The sequence below is a fragment of the Anarrhichthys ocellatus genome, unplaced genomic scaffold (assembly GCF_004355925.1).
Source record: "Anarrhichthys ocellatus isolate YVR2014 unplaced genomic scaffold, GSC_Weel_1.0 scaffold3, whole genome shotgun sequence".
In the NCBI taxonomy this organism is placed as follows: Eukaryota; Metazoa; Chordata; class Actinopteri; order Perciformes; family Anarhichadidae; genus Anarrhichthys; species Anarrhichthys ocellatus.
In genome coordinates this window covers 10895198-10908217 of record NW_022280033.1, presented here as the reverse complement: position 1 = coordinate 10908217, position 13020 = coordinate 10895198, and the positions used below count along the sequence as shown (strand labels likewise).

Genomic DNA, 13020 nt, shown 5'->3' with positions numbered 1-13020 from the left:
ACACACACACACACACACACACACACACACACACACACACACACACAAATCCACAGAGATGAGAGTAAAGCCAGCAGAGCTATTTTTGGAAGGAGCGGTTAGTGCTTCAGGGTGCTTCTATAAAGCCTGGATACAAACTCCGGTCCGGTCATACTCAACTGAGCGAACGAGCCTTCTCTCTGTTTCACTCTACATGTCAACTTTACAACTCAAGTATCCAAGGTAAGAGTGCTTCTTCTTTTGTTGTTTATTATCAGCTACTCTTTATTATACAGCTTACAATTTAGCAATTTCTACAAGTCGATTTTAAAGAAATTGTAGCATATTTTACTTGTTACAAACCAGATAGAAGATAAGAAACACACATTATGAAATTGAAATTGTAATTCACAGTATCAAACAAGGAAAGAAGGGTATGTATAGTTATTAGTTTATCTGTTATAATGCAAGAATTAAAAAGCTAAATGCTAAAAGACAGCAAACGCAGTTACTGTGAAGAATTTTAGCAGCAAAGGGACAGACCCTAATTAAAAACAGAAAATTAAAATCACCATTAAGATTAGTTTTTTAGTAAATAGTTTAATTTATTTTATGTCATTGAAGTCTAGACAAAGAGCCACAGTCTAACATTTTATTTTTCCTCTTTTTCTCTCTCCAGCATGAAACGCAGGCGGTTGTTGCTTTCCCTGCCTCACTTACCCACCATTACTGAGACGCTTGAGGACTTGCCTGTCCACCCCTCATCCACTCAATCTTCCCAGATCGCCCAGTCTCTAGAGGACTACATGACTAGTATTCAGGCCCTTGCACGCCCTGCGGAGGCACTGAGCGGCGGCCTCGTCAGACTCCAGAAGTCCCCCAAGCTACGGCAGTTCTCAAAGGCTCAAATGAAGCTTTCTGTCTCAGCCTCACCTCCTCGCGGCTCTTCCCGCACACTAAGGACTTCCAGACATTACAGTCTGAGTCTAAACAGCCCAGAGGATTTTTCTCTTAAGATGGGCAGAGAAAAAGACTGCAGGGTCATGGACCCTGTAGACTGGCTGTTTGGACAGATAAGGACTTGAAGAGAGACGTTGTTGTGGGATGCCCTGAAAGGCACTTTGGTGGAATATCTCATAATCCAAAAAGGTTCGAAGAATCGGCTTTATTTATGAAGATTAAAAACAATGCACTGAATGATGAGACTCATTATGAAGGCTGGACAAAGACCAAAACACCAAAGAAAAGTGAAGATCTATTTATTTCTACCGAGGACTCAAGTCTACATGTTTACGTTGTGAATTTTGTAAAGACGTAAATGATATACTTTCTAATAAAATACTAAAATAATCATGAATATTCTCTGTTCTTTCTGAAGTTATTACAAAGAGCTGAATGATTTAAAATCAAAACAGTTTCAGTTCCAGCTTTAAAAGCTTGTAAGAATTGTCTTTGTTTTCTGCTGTTTTCTGCCATGAACTGGAGTTTTGGACTGTTGGTCAAACAAAACAAAACATTTGAAGACATCCGCTTGGAGACAGTTTTATGACTTTTTGACATTTTAGAGGCTAAATAACTAATTGAAAAAATAATTACCAGATTAAATAATAATGAAAATAGTCGTTAAAATGCTGCTGCCAGGGTTGCATCCATTTAAAAGACTGTGAGAGATCGTATCTTTGGGCCAGTAGTGGAATTCAAATAAGTCTTACTCGTATACTGTACTCAAGCACAATTTAGACATAGGCTACGTGAGTTTTCATTTTTTACTACTAGTACTTTGACTTTACGTCATTTCAGAGGAAAACATTATACTTTTTATTCCTTGACTGTTTAAATCTCTAGTTAATTTTCAGACCAAATCTTAAATACAAACAATGTTATTACAAAGTGAAAGTAATGAAGTATCTATTCAAGTACTGCAAGTATTATGCAAGGTACTTTACTTTAGTATTTATGGTTTTTGCTACTTTATACATCTACTTAATGACATTTCAGAGGTAAACATTGCACTTTTTACTCCACTACATTTATTTACTTTAGTTAGTTACTTTACAGGCTAATTATCAAATACATCATGATATATTATTTTAGGATAAGATAATACTGATCCCCTGGGGGACATTCACAGCTACCCAGCAGTATTATTAAAATTAGCCCCACCTTTACCAGCTGCAACATTCAAGTAATGTACATATTTTAATGCAACAATTATAATCCAATAATATTATATATATTATTCTGAGACGGGCCATTCTGCATGTTAAGTGCTTCCATTTTTCTTACTTTATGTATATTAAAGTACGAAATATATTATGTATGATGCTAGTACTTGTGTACCTTTATTTAAAGGAATCAGTGGCAGCATCATCAACAGACTCCAACTGGTCCAGATTGCATCTGTCAAACCTTTAACCCATATCAACCTAAGCACCACATCACCACAGTCTTAAAAGACCTCCACTGGCTTCCTCTCTCCCACCGGTTCAACTACATAATCCTGGTCTTCACCTAGACAGCCAAACACCAACTTTACTGTGCTGTTGCTACTTTGACTACGACTTGTTATTACTAGAGAAGCACCTCAACATACTTGATACAGCCACTATACACTGCATACACATGATTAATATTTGGCTTAGCAGACAAGTACAAGCAGGTACATTCAGCCCCTCCAGTGAAATGTTTAGCAAGACATTTCCCCACTGTGGGATTAATAAAGGATAATCTTATTTTATCGTATTAATATAACACTCACAGGGGCCATTTTAATGAGCACTTAGAATACTTTCATACTTAATAGAGATTATAAATGTAACTTGTAAATGGCATATTACTTTAACTTCAGTAAAGGATCTGAATCCTTCTGTTAAACACTTCAATAGACCAACTACATCTTTTTTTTTGCAGTGAGCCTCAAATCTAGACAATCGTATCCCACACTGTCATCTAGTGGTAATCAGTGGTGCTACAGCGGTGGCATTGTAAACTAAAAAATACCCGATACAGCCACTATGCGCTGCATACACATGATTCATATTTGGCTTAACACAGCAGACAAGCACAGGCAGATACATTCAGCCCCTCCTGTGAAAAACAGTGAACCAATATCAGCCACAGCAAGGCTGCTGCTGAGCCTTGAAGGAGAAAATACCTCAAGCAATCAGCATCATCTACATGTTTACAACTAATAGTTGTACTTGGCATTCATGTTAGAGCTTGTTTTCCGGTTTGGCTTCCAAGTCAAACCACATGACATTTCCAGCCACAACATGACTAACACGCATCACCTGACCACACCTGCAGAGCGTGATCATGGTACAATCTTAGAATCACACTTTCAAATCGACTTCTTTTTTCACACAGGACCTGTTTCCATCAGCCTGGATAATCAATATAAATTACAACAACAAACATTCGGACATGCCAGGTATAGATGATGACAGTACAAGTCTGTCTGGGAGCTATGGTGCACGTCTACAGCTGGTTTTCATCTAAACTCATTCAACAGAGTCACTGTATTTTCTGGAAGGTAACATTAGGAGTTTCCAAAAGTTGGTCTTAACCCAAGAATGTTACTGCTGAGTAATGTCCCTCATTCCCCCAAAATATCTAATGAGTAAGTCGTGAGTAAGCTTTGGCCTCGCTCCATCATCTTTAATGATGTCACTATATCACGGAAAGCATAACCTATTACTGCACAACAATAGGCACTTTCATTTATGATCATGTGTCATAGTGTGTACACCATTACAGCTATCACCATGCTATCACAATGTATTTTGTACCCTAACAATACAGTAACAAACAAGTTCATTTGATGACTGTTTTGAAGCTTTTGACTGTAGAACTTGATCTTCCTCAGCAGATGCTGTTTTCCCAGTTGTCAAGCGACGGTTTTCTTAGCACTTTAAGGACACCTCATCCATGTTAGATTAAAATTAAAATCTTTGACATTGGAGAAAACATTCAAAACACCAATCTCACCACAGCGTCCATTTTGCAGCTGTTCTGGAGCTTTGGATTATATCACATACGATGAACATTTTCGATCAACAGCTTCTGAGTAAACTTGTGGCTAGATTGATTTGTCAGCTGCAGTTATGAACTTTCAATCAAAATTTCTGTGATTTCAAATTGTAATTCTAGCTTTCATGTCTTAGTTTTATTTCTCATTGTATTTATTTGCGTAAAGATTCAATCATGAGTCAAAATGTGTAACTCTTGCCACTAAAACAACAAAAGCTGATTCTATGTTCTATGTTCCTATAAATTATTACGTTGTATAAGAGAAACAGAGATAAGTAGTGCATTTATTTAATGCCTCTTACAAAGAGTAAACTTACACCGAAGAGATCAAACAGGGGAAGGTTATACTTGTTTAGTCATCAGGATCCTATTTTATATTATAATATCAGGATCATATTATGTTGGTATGGCTTTATGCGAAAATCCAAATGGACTTCTCTAGAGCCAGTGTTCAGTGGTGTGTTTGTTCTAGGCTACTGTAGAAACATGGAGGCCTCAGAGCAGAGGACCTGCTCCAGATGTAGAGATAAATGTCTCATTCTAAGCTAACGAAAACACAACAATTCAACACCAAAGAAAACGTATTATTATTATTATATTCTATTTATGCCAATAGATCCCCCTAAATGCTTTAACTTTGGGCAACATTATCAAAACAACGTAGCTAAAAGGCTCCTATGATACAGATATATTTCCATAACATTAATTACCAATAAAATGAATATATTGTTCTTGACAAAGGAGCTGATGCATCATATAAAGTTAGCTTATATCAGTGAGTCCTTGTCGGTTCTGGATAAAACCCTAAACTCCTTTTTTGTCTGTTTTCCATATTTCTCACCAAACTGGAGCCTTGGTCAGTCTGCGTTATAACAGAAAGCAACATCATTGGTTGTCACTGCAGCAGTCTGTTTTTACAGCTACCACACTTGAGAAATATACTGTATAATATATTTAGTTTATTCTATTTAGCTATTAGTGAAGCAACACGTTCTGGTAGAAAAACTGACTTGCAAGGTAAAAGATGAGACATTCTTTCAATTCCACAATAAAGCTTAAAATGACTCATTACAAGTGTAAGCGGTGTAATGCAATGTGTTGAGTCATTCTCAATAATGAGTCCTGTTTCTCATCAAATCAATCAATCAATTTTGAGTAAAAACTACGACATTTGGTCATATTATGAGATCACTGCTCCTTCTATTTTACATGTGTATGTTGCATGTACATATGTTATGTCTGTGGCTTCGGGGGGATTTCCCCAGAATGAGACAATAGTGAGTCTAACTGGTGGGATAAAAAAGAGGGCCGGATCATGACCACCCTGCCCTAAACCCCATACACACTCAAAAAAAATCTGGACACAAAGGGGAACTCCTGACCATAAAAGCCATAGCATAATTATCAAACAAATAACCAAACACAGCACAACAGCAAAACGTTTACTGTGGAAATACTTTGCTAAGCAGTTAGTATATAACTGAAATCTGAGACTCCTTTACTTGCATTTTTATTTTGAGGTAAAGGGGATTTTTTGTGGTTTGCCAGCCGTTTGTCATGTTGGAATGGCAGGTTTGTGCTCAGAAGCTTATTTGGTCTCAGGTTTTCTGTCCTCATTATGTACTCATTATCAAATCAAAGTGGTGGTTTAACTGGTTCCAGTTTTGTATGTGTGTAACCCATTTTACAACAGTGTATGTCCTGTAATCCAAACACCCACACATACCATCGAGCAATCGTCAAACACTCCCTGTTTACCTTTTTTATTTCCGCCAGCACTGTCTCCTGTCAGGTGATCTGTCTGAGTTTTTCTTACCTCGCGAGTCCTCAGCTGGAAGTTTTTCCCTTCGTGGTAACAGTTGTAGGTCCTAAGCAGTGACAAGATGGCAGACCTGAATATGAACACAAGACCCCAAAGGGTATTAACACGCATAGCTCTCACGCAATGGTGACATTTAATACATCGACATTGTTATTTCACTTGATTGAATGCGACTACTGTGTAGTGAGTGAAATGTAAGGACTTACTTTGGTATAAGTTTCTCTTCACTGAGCTTCACGTAGGTCTGACACTCACCCATTCTGTCTAGAGCTCAGCTGTGGCAGAAAAACACAACAAAACAACATAAGTAATTAAATAAAGATTGTATTATGTCTGTAACACTGTGTACAATCATAATAACTGAGTGCAATAGCTAAATTATGATGAGCATGTACAGAAAATATGACCATGTGCTTATAACAAGATGATGGCCAAACACATAGAAATATATATATTTATAAAATTAATATAAAATATGAACATTAGTGTAATGTGTTGTCGTGTTTCACTGTTGATCCACTTTGAGGTTTGGAAAGAATGTTTTAAATCAAACGCTTTTAAACAAATAGCTCCGGTGGTAAAAGCAGTGACTTCGCAGAAATCACATGGTGTGGTTGACACAGAGCCAACGGAGGAACATGTTGTGGCAAAGCTCAATAAAGCCTGTAAAACACTGTGTCTTCTGTCTCTTTCAAGGATAATGCCTGCTATTGTGGCAAGTTTCTAATAAACAGTTAGCATCATAATAATGATAAAAAAAAAACACTACCAGTCTTCTCTGTTGCACAGTTTCTAAAGAACACAACCAATCTGCAACACCGGTGTCTTTGTTGTCCATTAAATTTAGTTCACAGTAAAAAACAAAAGGACACTTATTAATTACTGTGTCCTTCGGAATGTCAAGTCTTCTCTGACAAGACAGAGGAATGGTGGCCCTGATTCCTGTGTCCATGTATTTGAAAGGGAAAGTGCCATGGGGAATTTCCTGATTTGGAAAGCCCAGCTCAGAGTATGCGGGGGGAGGAGCAAGAGTATAAAACGGCAACATGTGGCTCAGAGGCTCAGTGTCAAAACTCAGCTCGTCTCCAGAATGAAGCTTTGTCCTCAGTCAGTCCGTAGGCTCGCCTTCTTAAGTCTCTGCTTTGTACTGATCACAGGTAGGAATCATCTATGCTTATTCTTTCATAAAATCTGGATAAAGTAAAAGTGGGGATTATTGTTTTATTGGGGTAAAGCTGTCTGAGCATGCTAACTTGCTGTAACCTAATCTCTGCTCATGTTTTACTGCATGGAATTAACTTGTAATCTTGTTACTGTGTCTGTGCAGTGAGAAAGTCACACAGCACATTCGTCCCGGGAAGATGTTTGTGTCCACGCATGCAACCAGGAGTCAGAGGGCAACTGAAGGAGCTCACAGTCTACCCCAAAAGCCCCAGCTGTGACAGAGTCACAGTAATGTGAGTTTCAGATCCTGCAGAGACACGCATGCATGTATGCACACACACACGTCCAGATGAGTAAATGTGAGGGTTTGTTTTCAGAGTGACACTGAAGAGTACCAATGATCCAGTGTGTCTGAATCCAGAGGCGCTGTTTGGCAAACAACTGATTCACTGCTGGAATAGGTGAGAGCCTTGATCAGTGACTTCTAGTTACCTCTAGTAACCAACTGTGCCTCTGTAAGGTTTTTAAAAAGGGATACTACAGCTTTGTCAACCCTCATAGTATCATGTAATCCTTCAATTTAGGTTAATTTGCACATGAAAACAGCAATATGCAATGTATCTAATATACAACAGATTGCATAATATTTTAGCCCTGCATCCCAACTGGTTATAGACGGGTTCCACCCATCTTCATATTTCCCGTAAATCCCCGCGAACAGTATCTTATTTGTTGCCAAGCCAGTTGTTGTAGTAACAAAGCACCTAGCTGAGCAGTTTTTTGTCTTTCCCTCCATTATTTGCAATATATTCATGCTTTCCCTTCTCAGTGTAAATGATGGATTCTTCCTTAATAAAAGCTGTTCATGTCACAAGAAATATTGTATCCAAATATTTGACTTGTCTGATACGTACAAGGAAGATCAATTCACAGCCCTTCCTCCAGGCTTAAGTCTATGCTTCTGTGTGTGTTTTCTAGAGCTCACAAGTTGGGTCGTGATGTGACACTTTGCCTGAAGAGGAGGAGGCGGGGGAGAGGTCGTCAGCGCCAGCGCTCTCAACAGAGGAGCCGGGGCCTCAACAGAAAAGCCTCATCCTCTAATTCCCAATAGTCAACCAGCCTGACAAATGACACAAAGCTACTGCACGGAGAGAAGCGTGTACATGCTGTTTTTTGCCACACTAAAAACGTCACACAGCTCAGACATCAAGATCCCCTAAACTGTTGTCTGAGCTGTAAATCAAACTTTCTTTGTAGGCCAGTAGCAGAGAGCTTTACTTTATCTGTGCAAATGACTGATGTTATGTTGAAAACTGAGCCCTGGAGGCTTGTCAAAAATGTTAACAGTTTTAGCTTTAAAACACTGTTAAATGGTCCATGTACTGTTTATATGTGATTCTGTGCATGCAGCTGGAAAAGCTAACTGGAACGACTTAGTTGGTTATTTATTTTTATATCAATATGAGCATTTTTCAAACATTGTGTTTTTTTTATAAATAAATATATCAGCAAAAACACTGTGACCTTGTGTGCTATTTATTGTTGAAACTCCTGATTATCTTGAGAGCGGAATGATGGTAAAGACAATTACTTCCTTGCCAGGATATGAGAGGTCACCCACAGTCTTTAGTTAATAAACTACAGGATGTGAGTCAGTGGCAGGCACAAAGCAAACATGTCTTACTTAAAACATCTGCACAAACAACAGGAGCTGACTGTGTGCTGTATTGTAATGCAACAGTATAAATATAGATTTCCATGGCACTCTCCTGTGAATAAGAGCATGTTTGGAAAATATCACACCATTGTTTTTTCACAGATTATACTGGACTACTGCTGTTGTTGCACAACTAAGACATCCAGGTGATCGGGGCGTGACAAGAGAGCATGCACGCACACACACACACACACACACAAACACACACACACGCACACAATATGTTTGCCTACTGTTGCTTTGCGCCCACATCAATCTGGGTAATGCAAAGTGAATAACTAGGCATGTGCTAACCTGATTTATCTCCCAGCTAAAACACCTCCTGGCATTGATATGAGCTCTTGCATATCTGATATGTGATCCTGTTATACCTTAATGTTTGACAGCACAAGGGGTGTAAACTGGAAAGCGAAAGTAAACTGCTGAACAAGGTGGCCTTTGTTCCAGGCCGAGCAGGGTCATTTAAGGAACTTTTCATATCTCATACGTTATCGATGAATACAATTCAAGCAGCTGCCTTTAAAGTCAGATATTAATCGGAGACGGAGTTAGAGAGAATACTGATTGAGAGGACAGCTGTGAAGATAACAGTCTTGTTACTGGGTGGCAAGTGGCCGACAGAAGCCCCCTTCAAATCCAAAGTACTTTATAATCTATACAGAAATTGTATCTTTTACACCACTGTGTTTGTGTGACAGCTGTAGTTACTGCAGATTGAGATGTAAAAGACCAAGTCTAGTCCATCAGTTTATTACATTTGCTGCATAGTTTTATAAAAAGCTACAGTATATCAACTACTAAAAATAATCTCAACCAAATACAACATTCAAATTCTGCTTAATGCATCAGTAATAATAGTCATAGTAATAATACAACTACAAAAATTATACAAATACTAAAATACACTAAACACTGATAGAGGCTATTCTGACGAATGCTTAAACTTCTGATACTTTTAAGTACATTGTGCTGATGATACCTCTGTACTTTTACTCAAGTATAATTTAGGATTCAGGACTTGAACTTGAAAGTTTTGCACTGTTGTATTGCTACTTCTATTTAAGTAAACGATCTTACTACTTCTTCCACCACTGTTAAAATCCCATTCAAAATGTACACATCAGTTTTTTATTATTATTACACAACACTGCTTTGATGAACAACACATCCCAGACCTTAACATTAGCCACCAGCTAAGAACGAGTGTTGACCAAACGTATTAACACCTTCAAAGCAGATTTGCGTAACAACAACAACAACACACACACACACACACACACACACACACACACACATCTTCCTGTAATGACCACATGATTGAAAGTGCAACCCATTAAACACGCAGTTGCAAATGATTGATTACCAATTTTTATGATCACATGTCTTAGTTAAAATAACAGATCTTCTATCTTTTCTAACTATAACTTTGCTGTTTGCTACAAGTTGACACTAACAGTTTATATTTCAACACATGATTCTAATGCACGGTATCTAAAATACCTATCACTGTCCACAATCATGACGCTGGTGCCACCTAGTGTCTAAAGCGTTGTGTAAACTAAACTTCCTCATGCATAGCTCCATCTTGCTCAGTGACGATAATGTTCAGTCTGACTTGGATTGTGATCTCTGACACCACCTGCAGGAACATAGCCAGCAGGATAGGGGACAGATGCACTTTGATTCACTTTTTATGTAGTATTTAAAGTGCTACTGGCTGAGTAATTGGTTGGGACTCTCAATGTTTCTGAGCCTTTTAGTAACAGAGCATAATTTGGTCACATGAGTCCAGATGAGTAAAGAAGGGAGCCTAATCAGTTAAAGTACTGATGTGTTACTTATTTTGTAATGCAGTTCCACGTTGATATACTTCATTGTGATATATGACTGACCCATTCATAATCAATTTAACCTGGTTGGTTCATCATACCCTTGTTTATAATTTGTTTGTAATCGTATCGACTGTCTCACTGAGCGTTCTGCTGTTGTTATTATTGCCATGCTTTTGCTGCTTTGTCTGTCAAAGCACTTTGTAAACTCTGTTTTTAAAGGTGCTATATAAATAAAGTTATTATTATTGTTATCGTTATTAGTGGTAAAGAAAATGAGAGAAGATATTTTGAGCTCTGGTACACAGGAATTGATCCTTTTGCATTTCCTGCAGCTGAGACAGACGTTTCTTTGGAAATAAAAAATAGACAGAAAAAAAAACGCTTGCATGTGCAACGATAGTCACCACAAAAACCAGGAAACAGACCAGTACTGCCCACAGCACTGTCTGACTGGGAAGTGATCCCTAAGAGGAGAGGTGCAGATTCAGCTAAACAATGAACACTGAGCACGAAAGAGGTAATCTTTCAGATTTCTGTCACAATGCTGATCCTCTTATTATCTTTATACAGCTGAAGATTCAAATCCAAAATCCTCTGATCGACTTGATCATAATCTTCATGAAAATCCCTAAAAATATGTTAATTTCAGATGCATTAGCAACAATACTGAGCCCTCCCCTCCCTTTAATGACCCCTGCCCACCTACACTTTTTATCCAAGGAAACTGCTGACAAAGAAGGTGCATGGGACGGTCAGTGTATCCCTTATACATATTTATAGTAATGGGTGTATGAATATTCCATCACTTAAATGATTCCAGTCTGTCACCATTATTATGAATTATTCAGACACTGCACAGGAGATGAACCAAGAGGTCACACTATTGGGTGATGCTAAGATTCGAGTGAATTTACATAATCAGTCTCTTGTCTTCTCTTTTTCTTCTTCTTCTTTTGTGACTAAATTACGAATTGCCTCTGTGTGAAAGCTCCCTCGATGGACAAAGAACCTTTATTGCAAGTCTGCTAATTGCTTTGATCATCGCGAGATTCGTATCCAATTATCGCACCTACTGTGGTAGCTGCGCAATCCCATTCCCACGCGTAAAATAATGTCCAAGACAGCTCCAAATAATGCACATACAAAACCTTTTCACAAACGTATATTAGAGACAAACACTTACATTTAATCACTTGCTGAAGATGTGTCTATTTCTTTTGCAGCTATCACTGTGAAGAACGTAGTTTTGTATCTGCAGATTTAAGTTGACGAAGAGTAAAGTTTTACATACCGGTCACATTCCAAAATGCAAAACAAAAAACATAATTTACACCGTTAGTGGCTGCATACAACTTCATAACATCCCTGGTCCTAAGGGCATTATGTTGTTGTCATGGTTAAACAGCATAATCGCATCGATGTCTTCCTTCCTGATCATTTTGTGTAGTAGGCTAATAACCTACTCTAAATCTAATCAGTTTGGTTTCTTACCATAGCAGACCTCCGTATTCTTCCTTATATCCAACATCGAAGTATCCCGCGCCGTTGTTGGTTACCAGTCTTCATGCCCCTCTTGGCATACGGTATTCCGAGCTGGAAGATAAAACTGACAACAGGATGCTCCAATAGAAGGCCATGTTCATACGCTTTAACCAATCAACGTTGAGGGTGGGCGGGGCGGACATGCATACCTCTCTCCGCTTGCTTTGCTGCAGCCTCATCTATCCGAGCCATCAGTTTAACCTTTGTCTTTTAACTTAAGTTGTTGGTTTGACATTTAAACTGCTTGAACACTCTGGTTAAAGTTAGCATTTGAATGTGTTCATTAACGTGTTTTATACTAAATATGTTCATTTGATAAAATGGATATTTTGCATCATGGAAACGCATTTCCTTCCTGTGCATTGTTGACCACTCTGAGTACAGAAACAACGTTTTGAATGGGCACCCATGCATTGAAACATAATTTGTGTTATTGGACAATATATGTAAACGTGTGAAGGTGAAGATCCAGCTAATTTAGATTAATGATTGAAGTTATATCATTATTAATGATTGAAGTTATATCAACTTCTGGTGTTACATGTTTTTTTATATAGTTTGTGAAGTATTTTCCCCTTTTTTGTTTTTTACGGTGTGTTGTGTTTATGTTGTTTGACAGAATCAAATCAACGCAATTTTATAAACAAACAGTACAAAGAACCAATTATCATAATTATTTTTGTCTGCTTTTACATAAGACAACCTCATTCTTTCCGCACAGCCACCATTAAAGCACCTATCCTGTTATTTTCCAGCTCAGCAGTAAAGGAAGAAGTCCTTGTGACCTGTTAAGATTTATTCCCCGCATCCTGTTTTTGAGCCTGGATCTGCCATCTAGGAAACTTTTGTAGGGTGGAAACAAAAACTGTAGGAAGTCTCTCTGTCTGAATAGGATTTATGATTTAACATGCACAGAGGAAGTAAGTTGTTCCTGC

At 38.2% G+C, this 13020-nt stretch overlaps 3 protein-coding genes across 6 annotated transcripts in view; 2 read left to right on the top strand and 1 right to left on the bottom strand.

Moving 5' to 3' along the window:
- rassf4a (Ras association domain family member 4a) overlaps positions 1-12305 on the bottom strand; it is a 21526-nt gene extending 9221 nt beyond the window's left edge. For 2 of the 4 annotated variants that reach the window (XM_031877709.1, XM_031877732.1), the window contains exons 1-4: positions 12235-12305; positions 12035-12136; positions 6037-6105; positions 5825-5900 (exon numbers count right to left, since the gene is read on the bottom strand). In XM_031877709.1, the coding sequence (XP_031733569.1) occupies positions 5825-5900; positions 6037-6089 (129 nt within the window). In that variant the 5' untranslated portion in view covers positions 6090-6105; positions 12035-12136; positions 12235-12305. Of the gene's footprint in view, positions 1-5824; positions 5901-6036; positions 6106-11726; positions 11796-12034; positions 12157-12234 lie in introns of those variants that run through there. The other 2 variants (XM_031877723.1, XM_031877716.1) reach the window with 2 other exon arrangements.
- LOC116400085 (protein DEPP) lies at positions 159-1543 on the top strand. The gene is made up of 2 exons (XM_031877745.1): positions 159-222; positions 659-1543. Exons 1-2 carry the CDS (start codon positions 194-196, stop codon positions 1062-1064), a joined length of 435 nt encoding a protein of 144 aa, XP_031733605.1. The 5' UTR covers positions 159-193; the 3' UTR covers positions 1065-1543.
- On the top strand, positions 6882-8858 carry LOC116400094 (C-X-C motif chemokine 10-like). Its single transcript, XM_031877757.1, has 4 exons — positions 6882-6987; positions 7158-7287; positions 7372-7455; positions 7973-8858. Exons 1-4 carry the CDS (start codon positions 6921-6923, stop codon positions 8103-8105), a joined length of 414 nt encoding a protein of 137 aa, XP_031733617.1. The 5' UTR covers positions 6882-6920; the 3' UTR covers positions 8106-8858.
- Positions 12306-13020: the final 715 nt, after the last annotated feature.